At 35.7% G+C, this 17,034-nt stretch overlaps 1 protein-coding gene across 3 annotated transcripts; it reads right to left on the bottom strand.

The window, feature by feature from the left end:
- Positions 1–13,318: 13,318 nt before the first annotated feature.
- On the bottom strand, positions 13,319–16,869 carry LOC111909133 (uncharacterized). 3 transcript variants are annotated; one of them, XR_008224827.1, is made up of 6 exons: positions 16,314–16,869; positions 14,708–15,815; positions 14,421–14,552; positions 14,201–14,338; positions 13,908–14,123; positions 13,319–13,602 (listed from the first exon to the last, which is right to left on the bottom strand). XR_008224827.1 is itself a non-coding variant. In XM_052764718.1 (6 exons), exons 4-6 carry the CDS (start codon positions 14,327–14,329, stop codon positions 13,459–13,461), a joined length of 489 nt encoding a protein of 162 aa, XP_052620678.1. In that variant the 5' UTR covers positions 14,330–14,338; positions 14,421–14,552; positions 14,708–15,815; positions 16,314–16,798; the 3' UTR covers positions 13,319–13,458. The 3 variants fall into 3 exon arrangements, 2 of the variants coding, with proteins under 2 accessions (XP_052620678.1, XP_052620680.1); XM_052764718.1 differs by having other exon boundaries at positions 16,314–16,798; XM_052764720.1 differs by lacking the exon at positions 14,708–15,815 and having other exon boundaries at positions 16,314–16,798.
- Between the last annotated feature and the right edge of the window lie 165 nt (positions 16,870–17,034).

Raw genomic sequence — 17,034 nt, forward strand, 5'->3', positions numbered from 1 at the left:
CCTAAAAGGAAAAGTTATATTTGTGGGCTCCTCGGCGATTTGGTGTCGACTTATAAGCATTAGGCCTTGTTAAGACTAAATTGATGTCTTCAATTACAGGTCTTATGTCATCATCACAAATCGAAACTCGAGAAACAAAACTTGGACAATGAGATTAATTATGATCCTTGTCTCATGTCTATATGATATATTGTAGAACATAGTAATATTTGATCACTTATCTTAGGAGACGTCATTGACTGGGTCAGAGTTCGACAGAGGCTTTTTGTAGCTGAAATTTGCTAATCAGTTTGGAAGTTATACTAGCAGTTATAGTTATTTGACTTATCCACATGGGAGACTTTTGGATTAGGTGTCTAAACCCATAACTATAATTGGTATAAACTTGAATTGATAGTAGCACAGTCCTTTTGGGTTGCCCTCAAAGCTAGCAATTGGACATGATTATATTGGAGCGAGAGATAATTTATTATTGGGTTAATACAATGGAAAATATAATTTGTTAATATATTATGAGAATAATATATTAATTAGAAATTATAATATTTAATTAATAGTTAGTTAGAAATTAATTGAAATTAATTTTGGGATTAATTGAATTAATTAAAAGTGGAGGGGTTGTTTAGAAATTTATTGATAGTTGAGGAAAGAGGCTCTAGAACCTCCTTGTAGGGGTTGGACGAAAACTTCTAGGAATGGCCTAGAATTTTCGTCCAAGGCATCCTAGATGGTAGGCTCATGAGTTGCTTGGTTACCAAGCAAATGGATTAGAGTTTCCACACTTAAACCCTAACTTTGGCTCTAAGCTACCTCACCTATATAAAAAGTTTTTAAACCCTCACAATTTTGTGATCTACTCCTAGGGAAGACTTCTGGCCGAAATTCTCTTCTCCTTTCTCCATATCCTAAGTTGCTTGCCTTGGGTGTGAACCATTAGAGGCGCGACACTTGTGGCGCTTGTTACCAAAGGTTTTTCAGTTAAGGATTCAAGATTGTTTACAATAACAATCTTTAAGGTTAGTTTTCTTATCTTATGAATTAGTTTGTTCATAGGAAAATTTTGTAGATTAGGCATTCATAGTATGTTGCTATATTTGAAAGACATAGATCAAACTAGGTTGCATGTTCCATAATTAATTGAAATTATTTTTGATTATTTTCCGGTTATGGCATTGAACTTGTAACCCCAAAAACCCATCAAAAGCGGGGAGGGGTGGGTACATGTATGTATATTTATTTTTTTTTCTTTTTTTTTTAATCTAAAAATAATAAACAAATAAAAAGAAAATTAAAAAAGAAATAAATAAGGGCAAAATGGTCTTTTTATGTCCAGAATGACGAAACGTGCAAGTTTTAAGAGAACGAGGGACGGTCTGAGTTTATTTTTGAAAATAAGGAGTACACGTACTTCATATGTACAAAGGACGACTGGTGTAAAAATACATCCAAAATTCACAAGCTTTTAACATGGTTGACTGGAAGTTCAATATCAATACTGTAATATTAGTTTTTTATATATAAACTAGTGTAGGATCCCATGAAATGCATGGGTTAGATGTGTGGTTATACAATCATTGTCAAAAATAGTTTTTGGGCAATCTAATGTATAAACCAAGTTAATAATTTTGGGCTATCACACAAATTTCATTCGAAGTTACCATCAACACATATAGTTAGTGAGCATATATAACTACAAAATTCACGTCATAAATAGATAATATCTGGCCTAACATATTAAGTAGACATTTCATGAAAAATGAAATTGTTAAATAACTACAAAATTTAGCAAACAGATCAGATCTTTAAAGGTTAACTAAAAAAATTAAATATTTGAAAGAAAAGTGGAAAGTTGAGCTGATTTGGAGTTAAGTATATGAATATGATCTTCTTTAATTTCTTTACAACATCCTTTTTTATGCAATAAAACAATAAGAAACATCGTCATAGCTTCAACAATGGGAAAAAAATTGAAGTTTCCTGCTAAAATAAACCAACAAACATTATAGATCAAAAAAAAAGTTTGACTAGGAATTTTAAAGAACCCTATACCTAATGTCACAACAGGTGAAGATAGAAATCCAAATGAAACCCAAATGGAAACTAAATCATTCCCAAATCAATCTGATAAAACATATATAAAAATTATTTCCTTTGTCTCATGTTTCAAATTGGTGATTTTGGTTAAATGGTAATTAAAGTATTTTAGCGAATAGTGATATACAAATAGACAGTACCAAGCTTTGAGGAAAAGCAGATTATCAGGAAGATGATGAATGCTTGTCACTGTTTTATGTATCTAAATTTATTTCAACAATATAGAATTTAAAAATGGAAAAGCACCGATATCCCAAAAATTGTTGGATTATTGTTTAAGCCTATAACTATATTTGGTAAGTACTTGACCCGGTTGTGCATGATCCTTTTGGGTTGCCTTCACCAAAGCAACATGGTAGGATGATTTATAAATAAAGAGGTTATTATGATTTATTAATATATTATATGATTAATATAGTAATGGAGAAATCATATACTTTAATTAATATTAGACAAGAATTAATTATGTGGCTAAAAGAGATTAATTAAATAAAGGGGACTCGAACTGTCAATTGTGTGATAGTTGATTTTGGGCTGTGGATTCTTATGGATCATAGGGTGGACGAAATTAAGGTGTATGGACTCCTTGAATTCGTCCAAGCCTTATTCTGGAAGGATCATTGGACTGCTTAAGGCCTAAGTTATCCAATTAGGGTTTCAGGTTGTAACCCTAGCAGCACAAGTATTTAAAGACCCCAAGGGCTACAAAAATCGGCTACCAGAAACCCTAAGGAGTTCCTAGAGCCAATTTTGTGCCTACAACCTCTCTCAAAATCATCCTCTTGCCTCTTGGTGTTTGTAAGCCATTAGAGGAGTGACATTTGTGACTCTAAGCTCCAAGGATAACAAGATTCAAGCTTTCAAGAAGAGGTAATCATCTAGATCTACTTTGTTATGTCAATTTTGAATTGTATACCATAGATCTAGGGTTTGCAAGTCTTGGATGAAAATCATGTTCATTAGAGAAACCTAGATCCAAGCATTAGGGTTTGCATGTGCACATAGGAATGTTCTTATGGCTTAAACCCATAAGTGATATCAGAGCCTTGATTGGCTTCTCTTGAATTTGATACTTTGTGTTTTGATTCTTGCTTAAAAATCGTTTTTCTTGCTCTCTGCCTGATGAACTCGGCGAGTCCCATTGTGGACTCAACGAGTAGCATGAACTCGACGAGTCCATAAAGGAACTCGGCGAGTCGGAGCGTCTGACAGAGGGAATTTCGGGATTTCTTGCTGTTTTGCTTAAGGATAATTACCTAAATTGTTTTACTCTAATAAAATCCGAATTTTATTACTTTTTTATCAATATCCTCATCAAAACAAAAGATAATTACCAATTGTTTAAATAATAATTTCCTTATTGATAATACTTGATTATTTAAATTAATTGTTGAATTATCTTGCAAGTAATATTGACTAGGTCAAATTTAGATAATTATTAAATTAAATGTTTAATTGAAAATTATTTGCTATTTGATCTTTGTGTTTTGAAAAATTCAAAACTTGTCCTCAGGTTTTGAAATTTAAATTTTATGATTAAAATGTTTAATTTGAACTAGTTAAATTTCAAACCCTAGAATTTTACAAGTTTAAAATTAAACCTTATACTTTATAATATTATAAGACTAATATATATATATATATATATATATATATATATATATATATATATATATATATATATATACATATATATATATATATATACGTATAACTTAAAATGCTAGTCTTACCGTTAGTAGGCCTCATTCACGAAGCCGATCTATAAGGGAGTATATGGACGTTTAATGGGTGTCCACTCTCACCCACCGCTTCCTTGATTGGTGGAGGGTCGTTAGCCGAACGGGTATGATAGGGCAAACCTTTCATCATTAAAAGTATAATGAATCTATATAAAGTAACTAAATGTTTTTACAAAATTCCCAATCTTAGTTACTTTAGGCAAAGTGAATTAATCCAATCCCATGAAATTACACTTTGTACCCTTGCTATGAAGTTAGTGGAACGTGTGTGGTTAACCGACACACTAATTGGTTTCTAAGCAAAGGTGGCAAAGGGTAACTCATTGTTTGTCGTAGTTCGATAGAGCGTGTGTGGTTAACCAGCACATCGAATAGGTGACTGTAACAATAAGGGCACCATGTACATTTGCATGGTTATTCACACCCGCTTTGTGATCCTCGGCATCCAGTCACAAACCTGAGGGGCATATCGAGATTTAAACATGCCATTGAAAGGTTCAATGAATCTCAAAAGAATCTAGGAGTTTTCAATACATTTAAAACTTAATCTTCTTTTCGTTTATTCATGGTGGATAATTAGTGAATCGTCATTCACATACCTTTAAGTTATTTGCATGTTAGATTACGACATTCCTTTTCTAATATGTAAATAATGTTGTTGGATCCAAGCCCTAATTTCTCATTTTGGGTGTTTAGTTAGGGATTCATTTCTAATCAAACTTTGTTCTTTTCTTTTTTCAGATGTCGAACATGAACAACAACAACGCTTCTGGCTCGATTTCCTCCGGCTCTTTCTCACTCATGAACTTGTGTGGGAGGGTGATATTCGACGGAAACAAATTCAATGATTGGATCTGTAACATTATAATGGTCACCCGTTATAAGGACAAAGAGTATGTCCTAGATAAGGAGCTGAAGGAGATCGACATGAACATTTCTACTCCCGAAGAGATCGCTTCCTTTGAGGCCCACGAGTGTGACGCCATGAAAGTCCATTGCATCATGCTGGCGACAATGACTTCCGAACTGCAAAAGTCCTATGAGGACATGTATCCCTATGAAATGCATCAAGACTTGTTGGACCGGTACCACCAAAGTGAGAGGCAAGAGAGGTATGAGATCATCACTTCGATGATCACTACCTGAATGGGTAGTGGATAGTCCCTTACCGCTCATCTGGAAAAGATGCAGAGATATGTTGATCATCTTCTCAAGTTGAATGTTAACGTTGATGAAGAACTGGCGATTGACATCATCCTTCACTCCCTGCCTCCCTGCTACAACCAGTTTCGCATGACCTACCATATGAAAAAGGAAGAGGTCACCTTGAGCAAACATCAAGGATTGCTTAAGACTGCTTAGAGCAATCTCAAGGATAAGTCTATTGCATCAACTCCCGCTCCAACCGTAGCCCCTATTTTGGCAATTGGGAAAGGGAGGGGTAAGAAGAGGAAGGCTCCCTCAAAAGGCCAACCACAAGGGTAAACCCCAAGATGGTACCTCTTCTAGTGGAACCAAAGTTGGTTCTGCTAAACCCAACTCTAACCCGAAGGAGACAGAGTGCCACCACTGCCACAAAATAGGGCATTGGAAGAGAAGCTGCCCAGAATATCTGCAAGCCATCAAGGATGGAAAGACCAAGCCATCTTACACAGGTATTTACACAATTAAATCTAATAATTCATCACATTCCATTTCTTGGGTATTTGATACAGGATGTGGTTTTCACATTTGTTCCGATTTTGTAGGGCCTAAGAAGAGATAGGGATGTGGAGCATAGGAAGATAAATTTGATCATGGGGAACAGAAGATCGCCGCTTGTCACCAAGATCAGAATTTACTCTTTAATGCTTAATAGTGGATTAGTATTACATTTAAACAATTGTTGCTATTCGCCAGATATGGCAAGAAACATCATTTCATTTCATTTTTTATATAGACAAGGTTTTAGATATTCATTTGATAATGAAAATGGTTCTATTAATGCTTATCTTAATGGTGTATTTTATTTTGAAGCATTGCCTTGTAATGGAATATATGAAATTGTGATGGTTGTAGATAACTTAAGAAAAGATGTGTTGTGTGTTGATTCATCCAATGGTTTGGATAAAGCATGCTTGTGGCATTGTCGTCTTGGACATGTCAACAAGAAGCGCATAGCCCAACTCTAAAAGGATGGAGTGTTGGAGTCATTCGACCTTAGGGACGATGACGTGTGCTAGTATTGTTTACTTGGAAAGATGACCAAGTCACCCTTCACTGGCACTTATGAGAGAGGTGAGGGTCTATTATATCTCATACACACCGATGTGTGTGGGCCCTTTAGATCAACCACAAGGGATGCGAGCCGCTTCTACGTAACTTTTACCAAAGATTATAGAAGATATGGGTATATCTACTTAATCAAGTACAAGTAGGAAACCTTTGAAAAGTTCAAAGAGTTTAAACAAGAAGTGGAGAATCAGTTGGGTAGGAAAATCAAGATGCTTCGATCCGATCGAGGATGAGAGTACCTAAGTCTTGAATTCCACGACTATTTTAAGGAATGCGGAATCGTTTCGCAATTGACGCTACCTAGGACACCGCATTTGAATAGTGTGGCTGATAGGCGTAATCGAACCTTGGTGGACATGGTTCGTTCCATGATGAGTCGTGCTTCACTACCTATCTCATTTTGGGGGTATACCTTAGAGACTGCCGCCCATATCCTTAACTTAGTCCCTACGAAGAAGGTTGCCAAAACACCTCACGAAATGTGGACAGGGAAGGCTCCCTCGTTGGCACATATAAAGGTTTGGGGTTGCGAGGCCTTCGTAAGAAGAGAGACTCACAAAAAGCTCGAACCTCTTAGTGAGCGGTGTATTTTCATCGGCTACCCGCAAAAGTCCTTTGGATATCTCTTCTATAGACCGAGTGACAATGTTGTCTTCGTTGCGGGGAGAGGGGTTTTTTGAGAGCAAGAACTCATAAGCCAAGGGGACAGTGGGAGGCAAATTGATCTTGAAGAGACTCAAGAACAGAGCGATGAAGGAACCTCTAATGTTGGCGCTCAACCCGAGGAGGAAACTCCGGTTGAACCGATTGACGAGTCATTACCTCTTAGACGTTCCGAAAGATTTAGAGTTCAACCCCAGTTATACGGTTTTCATATTACTACAGAAGGGGACACATATATTAGTGATAGTAACCTAATAAATTTGGAAGAACCTAACAGCTATAAGGAAGCCATGGCAGGCCCGAAGTCTGTGAAATGGAAAGAGGCGATGGACAGCGAGATTCAGTCAATGTACGACAACCAAGTTTGGAATTTGGTTGACCATGTGCCCGGACGTAAGACTGTCGGGTGCAAGTGGATCTTCAAGAAGAAGACCGACATGGATGGGAATATGCACACATATAAGGCGCGATTGGTCGCAAAGGGTTTCACTCAAACTCCTGGAGTTGACTATGATGAAACCTTCTCATCGGTTGCCAAGATAAAATCTATTAGGGTGATGTTGGCCATTGCCGCATTTCATGATTATGAAATATGGCAGATGGATGTCAAAACCGCTTTCCTTAGTGAGAAGTTGGCCGAGGATGTTTTCATGGCTCAGCCAGAGGGTTTTGTCAATGCGAAGCATCCCAATAGAGTGTGCATGCTTGAGAAGTCCATCTATGGACTTAAGCAAGCGTCTCGCGGATGGAATCCTTGCTTCGACGAGAAAGTAAAAGAGTTTGGTTTTCTACGAAGTGAGGATGAATCATGTGTATATGTCAAAGCCAATGGGAGTATAGTTAGCTTCCTCGTATTGTATGTCGATGACATACTACTCATAGAAAACGACATCCTGACACTACAGGAGGTTAAGTCCTGGCTCGGAAGTGCTTCTCTATTAAGGACCACAGAGAGGCTTCCTATATTTTTGGAATAAGGATAGTAAGAGACAGAAGTAAGTGACAAATAGGAATTAGTCATAATACTTACTTGGACAAGGTACTAAAACGTTTTAGTATGGAGAATTCAAAGAAGGGAGAGTTACCGATCTAAAGTAATGCCAAGTTGAGTAAGACTTAATGCCCGAGTACCGAAGTCGAGATAGCAGAAATGAGCCGAGTACCATACGCTTCCGCAGTTGGCTCGATTATGTATGCTATGACTTGTACTCGACCTGATGTGGCCTTCGCATTGAGCATGGTCAGCAGATATCAAAGGAACCCTGGTAGAGCGCATTGGACCGCAGTTAAAAACATTCTTAAGTACCTTCGGAGGACCAAGGAATGGTTTCTAGTCCTTGGTGGGAGTGATGACTTAAAGGTACGAGGGTATAGTGACGCCAGTTTTCAGACCGACAGGGACAACTACCGTTCACAGTCAGGCTGGGTCTTTACCCTTAATCGAGGAGCAGTGACTAGGAAAAGTTCCAAGCAAGAGACAATAGATGATTGAATGTGTGAATCAGAGTATATTTCAGCAAGCGAAGCGTCAAAGGAGGCGATATGGTTGAAGAACTTCATTGGAGACCTTGGAGTTGTGCCAGCCATAAACGAGCCCATGGAAATTTTTTGTGATAATGACAGAGCGGTTGCCTTGACCAGGGAATCGAGGGACCACGACAGATCTCGACATATCGACAGAAAATATCATTTTATTCGACATCGAGTGGAAGAAGGACTCCTCGTAGTAAAGAGGTTATCATCAGAGGATAACCCAACAGATCCGCTTACGAAGGGACTGAACAGGGTTAAGCACTTGCAGCACGCTAGGAGCATCGGCTGAAGGACGATATGAGTTTAGATTTGAGAGTTTACAAACATGTAGTAGATAAACTATAATTAACATTTGATGATTAAATAAAAGAGTATTATTTATTAGTAATGTTACTGTCTTATGTTAATTGTTTACCTATTGTTTCATTTTGCATGTTTTGAATTCCTAAATAATAAAAATTGTTCGAACCGTCCACAGTCGTTCATATGTTGGAAGTAGGTATGAATGAAGACTGTCATGAATCAGTGTGTAGATTGTCAGAAAGGTATTAGACATAGCAAAAGTTTGCTACAACGTTTATGAGTTCTTATGAGTTTGATTTGAGCATTGGAATAAACCCTCGCTTGCTGGCATTACTTCATGGAATTTATCTCGAGTGATTGCAAGACGATAATATCATATGGTCTTAAAACCTAGATATATGGTTTATTGTTTGGTAATTGGTTATGCATTGATAATGCGAAAACGGATCAGTAACTTGATGTTATAAAACACATTGTTGTGTATGATTTGGTTAGTGAATAATAAATGCATATAAGTCAAAGTTTATATGTTCCTTTTATCCTAAGAGGATATAAGCGATATCAGGGCCCCTCGATGATTTGTTTTGACTTATGTGCCGGGCCCGGTCAGGACTAAATTGATGTGTTCAATTAAGTTCTATGTCAAATGAATCAGAGATCGAGAAACAAACTGCTAGACAATAAGTATGACTATGTTCCATGTAATTGTCTGCATGATATCTAGAAAAGAGGACTATACGATCCCTTATCTAAAGGACAAGTTGCTGATAAGATTAGAGTTCGGGGGCGTCTTTGAGAGCTACGATTGCTAATCAGATTGTGTCTACATTTATAGTTACTAGACTTATCCAAGTGGGAGACTGTTGGATTAGTGTCTAAGCCCGTAACTATATTTGGTAAGTACTTGACCCGGTTATGCATGGTCCTTTTGGGTTGCCTTCACCAAAGCAACATGATAGGATGATTTATAAATAAAGAGGTTATTATGATTTATTAATATATTATGTGATTAATATATTAAAAGAGAAATCATATAGTTTAATTAATATTAGACAAGAATTAATTATGTGGCTAAAAGAGTTTAATTAAATAAAGGGGTCTGGAACTGTCAATTGTGTGATAGTTGGTTTTGGGTTGTGGATCCTTATAGATCATAGGGTGGATGAAATTAAGGTGTATGGACTCCTTGAATTTGTCCAAGCCTTATTCTAGAAGGTTCCTCGGACTACTTAAGGCCTAAGTTATCCAATTAGGGTTGTAGGCTGTAACCCTAGCAGCTCAAGTATTTAAAGACCCCAAGGGCTACAGAAATCGGCTACCAGAAACCCTAAGGAGTTCCTAGAGCCAATTTTGTGCCTACAACCTCTCTCCAAATCATCCTCTTGCCTCTTGGTGTTTGTAAGCCATTAGAGGAGTGACATTTGTGACTCTAAGCTCTAAGGATAACAAGATTCAAGCTTTCAAGAAGAGGTAATTATCTAGATCTACTTTGTTATGTCAGTTTGGAATTGTATACCATAGACCTAGGGTTTCAAAGTCTTGGATGAAAAGCATGTTCATTAGAGAAACCTAGATCCAAACATTAGGGTTTGCATATGCACATAGGAATGTTCTTATGGCTCAAACCCATCAAAAATAATCAAGCAAGAAACGAACCTGGGATTGATAAAAAAAAATCCAATGTTTCATCATTTGATTTCTTCTTTGAATAAACCTCATAAAGAGATTAAAAATCAATAAATAAACTTAATCAAGAAGGAAGATAGGAATTGATGTCGTGTGTTTATTATCAGATGGGAACTTGATATGGTGAACAACTTACAATTGATGTTGGTCAGCTTTATCAACAACGTTTCAACATTTCAAAACAAATACAAATTATTTTCACATAAAAAACAAAAATATTGCAAAAAATTCAAATTGATTGATCAAAAATCCAAAAGTAGATGTTTACCTTCCCACAAAACCTATAGAAATACTTGTTGTGTTGGCTGACCTCTATTTTCTTTATTTGTTTTCGCAGACTAGCACCATAAAGGGTACCTGAATAAAATTAAAAAATAATCATAATAGGTATAACAGAAAGATTTATATATAGATAAATTCTATCATACTAACAACTTTGTAGCAAGAAAAATGATACTTACCATACTTTAAGGAAGTCGTTTATTTTGGGAAGCACTCCCTTCATTACCAATGAAGATTTCGTATTTTAATATTGAACCACCTTCATGAAACTTGAAATCATGTAAAAGCTTTCCAGCAGTTAAATCCCATAGCTGTAAAACCAGTCATTATTGCTGACATCAAACTACCATAGTTCCAGTTTACAACAAACTGACATTTTTTTTATTAAAAAAATGATATTTAACCTTCACACTGTTGTCCTCTCCCCCAGATACCACCCAACGACCATTTGGTGTAAATCTTATTGAATTGACCCCACGTGTGTGACCTTTGTATGTATGTATACATCCTTTTCGTCTTATGTCCCGTAATTTTAGATATCTAAGTAAAAAAATAAACAATGTCAATGAGGCAATACATCAAACACTTTATGTGTACTTACAACCCACAAAAGGAATCATCAGTAAACAAATATAGAGAATAAATTTAGTGAGATGAAGATTTGGGAATGAACTAAAATCCATTGGAAGAAAGCCAATTGAAGAAATTGAAAACCTCAACAAAAAACTTGGCAGAAGTCATTAATAACCAACAAAATTTTTGGGGAAATTGTTAAGTTGACCGAAGACGTGAATCAACAACTGGAATACAAACCCTTTTCAGTTTTCAAGTGATATGGACTGGGAAGTGTCAAAGAAGGAGAGAGCATGCAGCTGTGGTGGAGCAGGATCTTCTTGAATCCAATATTTGGGTGGAATGAAACCGATGTAACCCAGTAGGCATGTTTCCAAGATACTTGGCGGAGAATGTTATGAAAAGAAGCTTGGTGTCTTTCTTCTATGAAGTAAGGTTTAAGGTTCGTTGGTGAGAAAAGTGATGGTCTCGTTGTCGGTCCGAGTATGACTTGGTAGGCGTCGACCTCATTGGTTGATCTCTCCGATGTAGCCACAATCGACGGCGAGGAGGTGGGGTCGATGGATCGAAGAATCTAGTGTATAAGAACAGAGAGATGAAGCGGTGGCGGTGACCATGGTTGGATGAGTGAGTTACTCATAAATATTAAAAATTTAAAACCCATGTAACTAATATCTTTAAGTCTTGTGAACAAAACTGATACAACCAAATTTTTGTATTGTGAAGCCCATCCCTCGGTCTTTCGACTCTAGCATAATCTTTGACAGATTTATTTGACAATTTATTTTGAAAAAATTAAACTAATGACATCGACTCAAATTGGCCTAAAAACCCCAAACTGTGAAATCAAACGTTAGTAACGGTTCAGTTTGGTTCATTTTTAATTTTCAATTGTTCGGTTTAGTTTTTGATTGACAAAAACTGTTACTAATGGTTTGGCATCGTTTTGACAAAAAACCCAAAACAAACCGGACCGTGACACAACCATGGAAGCCTCTCCTAGACAAATATTTATCAATAACTTCCATAAGAACAGTTACGTAAGAGGTTAGGGTATAATGGGGTAACTTACGTGTAGTGGGATTTGGCTCTCATGAACTCATTTAGATGGGTTTCGGTTTTCATTATGTCGAGGTTTCTTGATATTCTCTATAATAAATAAAGATCTTTTAGTCATATGTCACGTTCTTATTTATTTTGCCACATGTAATTTTGTGGTTATTTTAAATTAATTTTTATTCCACATGTCATTTTATGGTTTTTTCATTTTACTAAATTTCATATAGTATTTAAATGCAATAATAAATACATATCAATTTTATTAATGAATTTTTTTTCTAATTTCAAAATTACCAAATTAAAGATTCATTAATTTTTTTTTATTTATTTATCTAAATTATTTGTTTAAATTTAAAAGAGAAAAAAAAACACTTTAGTTTTTATAATTCATTATTTTCTCACTTTTCGTATAAATTCAAACTTCTCAAATGTTTAGAATTTTGTATTTAATTTTTTTAAATAAACTCATGTAATACATGAGTCTTACACCTAGTATATTGATTCATCTAGTGGTGTTTGCGGTTCGGTTTGAAATCATGAAACCGGTCAAACTGGTCATCGGTCACTACTAGAAAACTAGGGTAATAGCTACGGCACAATCCGTAGCTATTCGGTAGGTATAAGGCGATACCTACGGATTTGCTACGGAAAATGTCCTGTAGCATAAATGCCCGTGGGAAATTTTTACCTACGGAATTGCTACGGACTAGCTACTGAATACCTACGGATATTTCCGTAGGTATAATACCTACAGAATAGCTACGGCCGATAATTGCTACGGAATACCTACGGATTGTCAACGGGTGTATGTTCCTACGGAATAGCATGGCTACGGATTTCCTACGGATTACCTACGCAAGTGTTTTCCTACAGAATAGCTACGGAACTGTTTAGCTACGGATTTCCTACGGATTAACGACAGAACTCAAGTTTGACTAAAATTGACTTTCTTCCTACGGAATACCTACGGACCTATTTAGCGACGGATTTCCGTAGCTAGTCCGTAGCTAATTTCATTTTATCAAAAAAAATAAATTTTAAAAATTTAAAAATTTCCATTTTTTGTCAAATACCATATCAATTCAATTTGTCCAAAATACACCAAAAAATGTCCCTAATACCAACTTTGACACATTCAATTCCATTGTCTTAAATACCATACAAATGTCTCAAGTACCATACAAATTAGGCATAACAAAACAAGCAAACAATACAAGTGTTTACAAATTCAATTGTTCCAAAATACTTATCAATTGTCCTCGGGTGGATTATCGGGGGGACCATGGGGTTGATTTCCAGACATATTTATCATCCTCATAACCATCTCCATTTGTTCTTTCATTTGTTGTTGTTGTTGTTCCATGACAGAAACTTGTGCACGCAACCTATCAACCTAAAAAATGGTGACACAATTCAATACTTAAACAATAATAGCAATTTATTTTAGTTTATTGTAACAATGCATTTTAGTTTATAATTATAGCAATACACTTAACTTTTAAACCATAATAGCAACATATATTTATTTTTATCAATTTAATCAATATTATCAACAAACTACATAACCTTTAACCATAATAGCAACATACTTTTGTTTATTATCAATTTAATCAATATTCTCACCAAACTACCTAGCTTTTAACCATATTAGCAACATATTTTTGTTTATTATCAATTTAATTAGTATTATCAACATACCTCTTGTTGTGTGCTATCCGACTGGGTGGACTGGGTGGATTGGGAAGATGGAGTCCCTAAAACCAAAAAATGTATATCCGATGCTCCTATCCCATAGATAGCACCCTTCTTCTTTCCTTTTCTTCTAAGTTGGCTTTCCTCCCATACATCTACATCATCCTTACGATTTGAAGGATCTTCACCAAATTTGTTGACCAACCCATGCAGATACCCCTCCTACAAATTACAAAAAACATGATTGTCATATACAAAAATGAGACAATCAATATACATAAATGATAAAGATAAGTTACTAGTGCTTCTTTGGCCGTCTGCGAGCAATATTCAATATTTTCATGATTTCCCTCAAAATATTTTTTCTTTGACTCGGCGGTGCCATGCGTCTGCACGAAAACATCATATTGTGTGGGTGGTTTACCCATCAATTTTTCCTACATAAAAGTCAACGTACAGTTAATGTAGTTAGTGTTATAACAAAATAAGAATAATAAAATTTATTATTGTGATACTTACTAATTTCCTACGGTACTGGTCAAATCATATACTACCCGCAGTGTGTCTTGCTGTTGACCCACTAGAATCTGCGGTGTTGCGGTTCTGCTGAGCGATTTTTGAATTCTTTTGCCACTTCTCTGTGGACCAATGCTGTGAAAAGAAAATATATATATATATATATATATATATATATATATATATATATATATATATATATATATATATATATATATATATATATATACAATAATATAATAAGAAATAAAAAATTTAACAAAAAAATAATAATGTATCATATCCGTTACATCACACAAACGTTGCCACACAGTCTCCGGTACGCGTTCGGGGCGGTAGTTATGCATCCCATCATAGTAGCTACAAAACTTTGGGGGGAGGGGTTTCCCATCATTTCGTGCCATGTCGGCAGATTGTTTCCTGATACCTTTCATCCTATCTCTGTATCTATCCTTCACTGGGATGTATCATCTTTTCTGGATCTATTGAATGATCTGCATGCCAAGTTAAATGTTTGGCCGTCTTCCTTGAATAAAAGAGCCTTTGAAGTCTCGGTCCAATCGGCATGTAAGTCAAGACCAAATGAGGAACTTTCCTCCCTCTGTCTTTGTATCTATTTTCACCACATACTACACACTGATCCAGATCAGCAAATTGGCCCCTAAATAGCATGCAATGGTTTATACACACATGAATCCGTTCTGAAGGCAATTTTAGTGGCTTCAACATTTTCTTGGTCTCGTAGAAGCTGTTAGGAAGCTTCTCGCCAGATGGTAGAATGTCTTTAACAATCGAAAGTAGTTTATCAAATGACGTGTCTGAAACATTAGATTGTGATTTCCAGTCCAATAATCTAGTGGTCGCGACGAGTGTGGAAGTTTTTGTACACCCATCCCATAAAGGTTCACTCGCTTGTTTCAAAATTTTATAAAAATTTTGGGCATCAAGATTTGGGTTGTGTGGTGTTTGTTGATAATAAGAAGCCTCGGGTTGATGCATGCTTTCGATGACCATCTCCTCGTATCTACGATAATCACCAAAATCGTTATCAATGTGTTGACCCGTTTCAGGGTTTGAACATTGACCAATCTCTAGTGTTGGATATTTTTCGCCATGTAAATACCATAGTGAATAACCATTCATGAATCCTCGGGCAATAAGATGGTTAAAAACTGATTCTCTCGGGTGGTAATAAATATTTTTGCATTTCACACACGGACATCTAATTTCAAAAACTTCCACCCCTTCCCTAATAATACGTTGGATGTTTGTTGCGTTCGTGTAAGCAAAATCCAAAAACAAATTGACATAATGTGGCCATTGCGGATTAAACAAACGACGACTATCAAGTCTCTTCGTGTACATCCATTCTCTATTAGACAACATTTTGATCTAAAACTACATTTCCATTTAAAAATGTTAATTAGAATCATAACATTTCAATATAATAATGTAACATCCCATTTAATCTAATATGTATGACTAACGATACATAACATTTCAACAAATGATCAATATCATAATATGCATTTTAAATTAACTAAAATTCCATATATAAACATTTAACTAACATTTTTAACAAATTTAACAAATTAACTTAACATTTTTCATATAACATATATATCATATTTAACAAATCTAAAACCTCAAATCCAACCTATATTTCATATTTAACAAATCTATAACCACACATTCAACAAAGTGCAGGGGAAAGTAATTTTAACAAATCTTAAACACCAAAATCAACCTAAAACATCACATTCAACAAAAAAATCAACCTAAAACCTCATATTCAACAAAAAAAATCAACCTTGATAGCTCACATTCAACAAAATTACACCTAAAACAAAGTAATTTTTAAAAAGAAACAAAAAAGAAAAAAAAACTACTGTTTACCTTTGGCTCGGTGACGGGAAAACGCAGCAGGAAGAAGCACCGGCGGTGACGGGAAAAGTGCAGGAGGAAGGGGCGTCGACCACCAGAGAGAGAGAGAGAGGGAGTTGCGATGTTGTAGCGTGGTTTTTTTTTTTTTTGTTCTTGTAAGGAGATGCGAGAATGGGGAAGATAGACAGAAAAGGGGGGAAAAGGAAGACTAGAAAAAGGGGGAGAAAAGGGGAATATCAATTATAGACGTCAGCCAGCAGAAAAAAAAAATGGTTTTTTTTTTTTGGTTCTTGTAAGGAGATTTGTAAGGAGATGCGAGAATGGGGAAGAAACAGAAAAGGGGGGAAAAGGAAGACAGGAAAAGGGGAGAAAAATGGGAGAAAAGTTATAGACGGCAGCAGCAAAAAAAAAAAAAAAAAAAAAATTATGTTGCAGCAGGAATCGAACTCCAGTCTCACAAGTCTCAAACCAATGGTCTTACCAACCGGCCGGGTATGCCACTTCCATAAATGTTTAGACTCCAATTACTTTTAATTATTTCTGGAAAAATAAAGAAAAAAACGGGTGGGGTAAGAATCGAACTCGAGTCTCCTACGTAACTAATCAACACAATTACCATCTGGCAGGGCATACCACATCCTTGCTGAGTTTGTCTCCTATTAATTTTATGCACTTTCTTTTTTCGATTATTGTTATTATTATTATTATTATTATTAATAATCAAGTCTTAAAA

The sequence above is a fragment of the Lactuca sativa genome, chromosome 6, assembly GCF_002870075.4.
Source record: "Lactuca sativa cultivar Salinas chromosome 6, Lsat_Salinas_v11, whole genome shotgun sequence".
Lineage (NCBI taxonomy): Eukaryota > Viridiplantae > Streptophyta > Magnoliopsida > Asterales > Asteraceae > Lactuca > Lactuca sativa.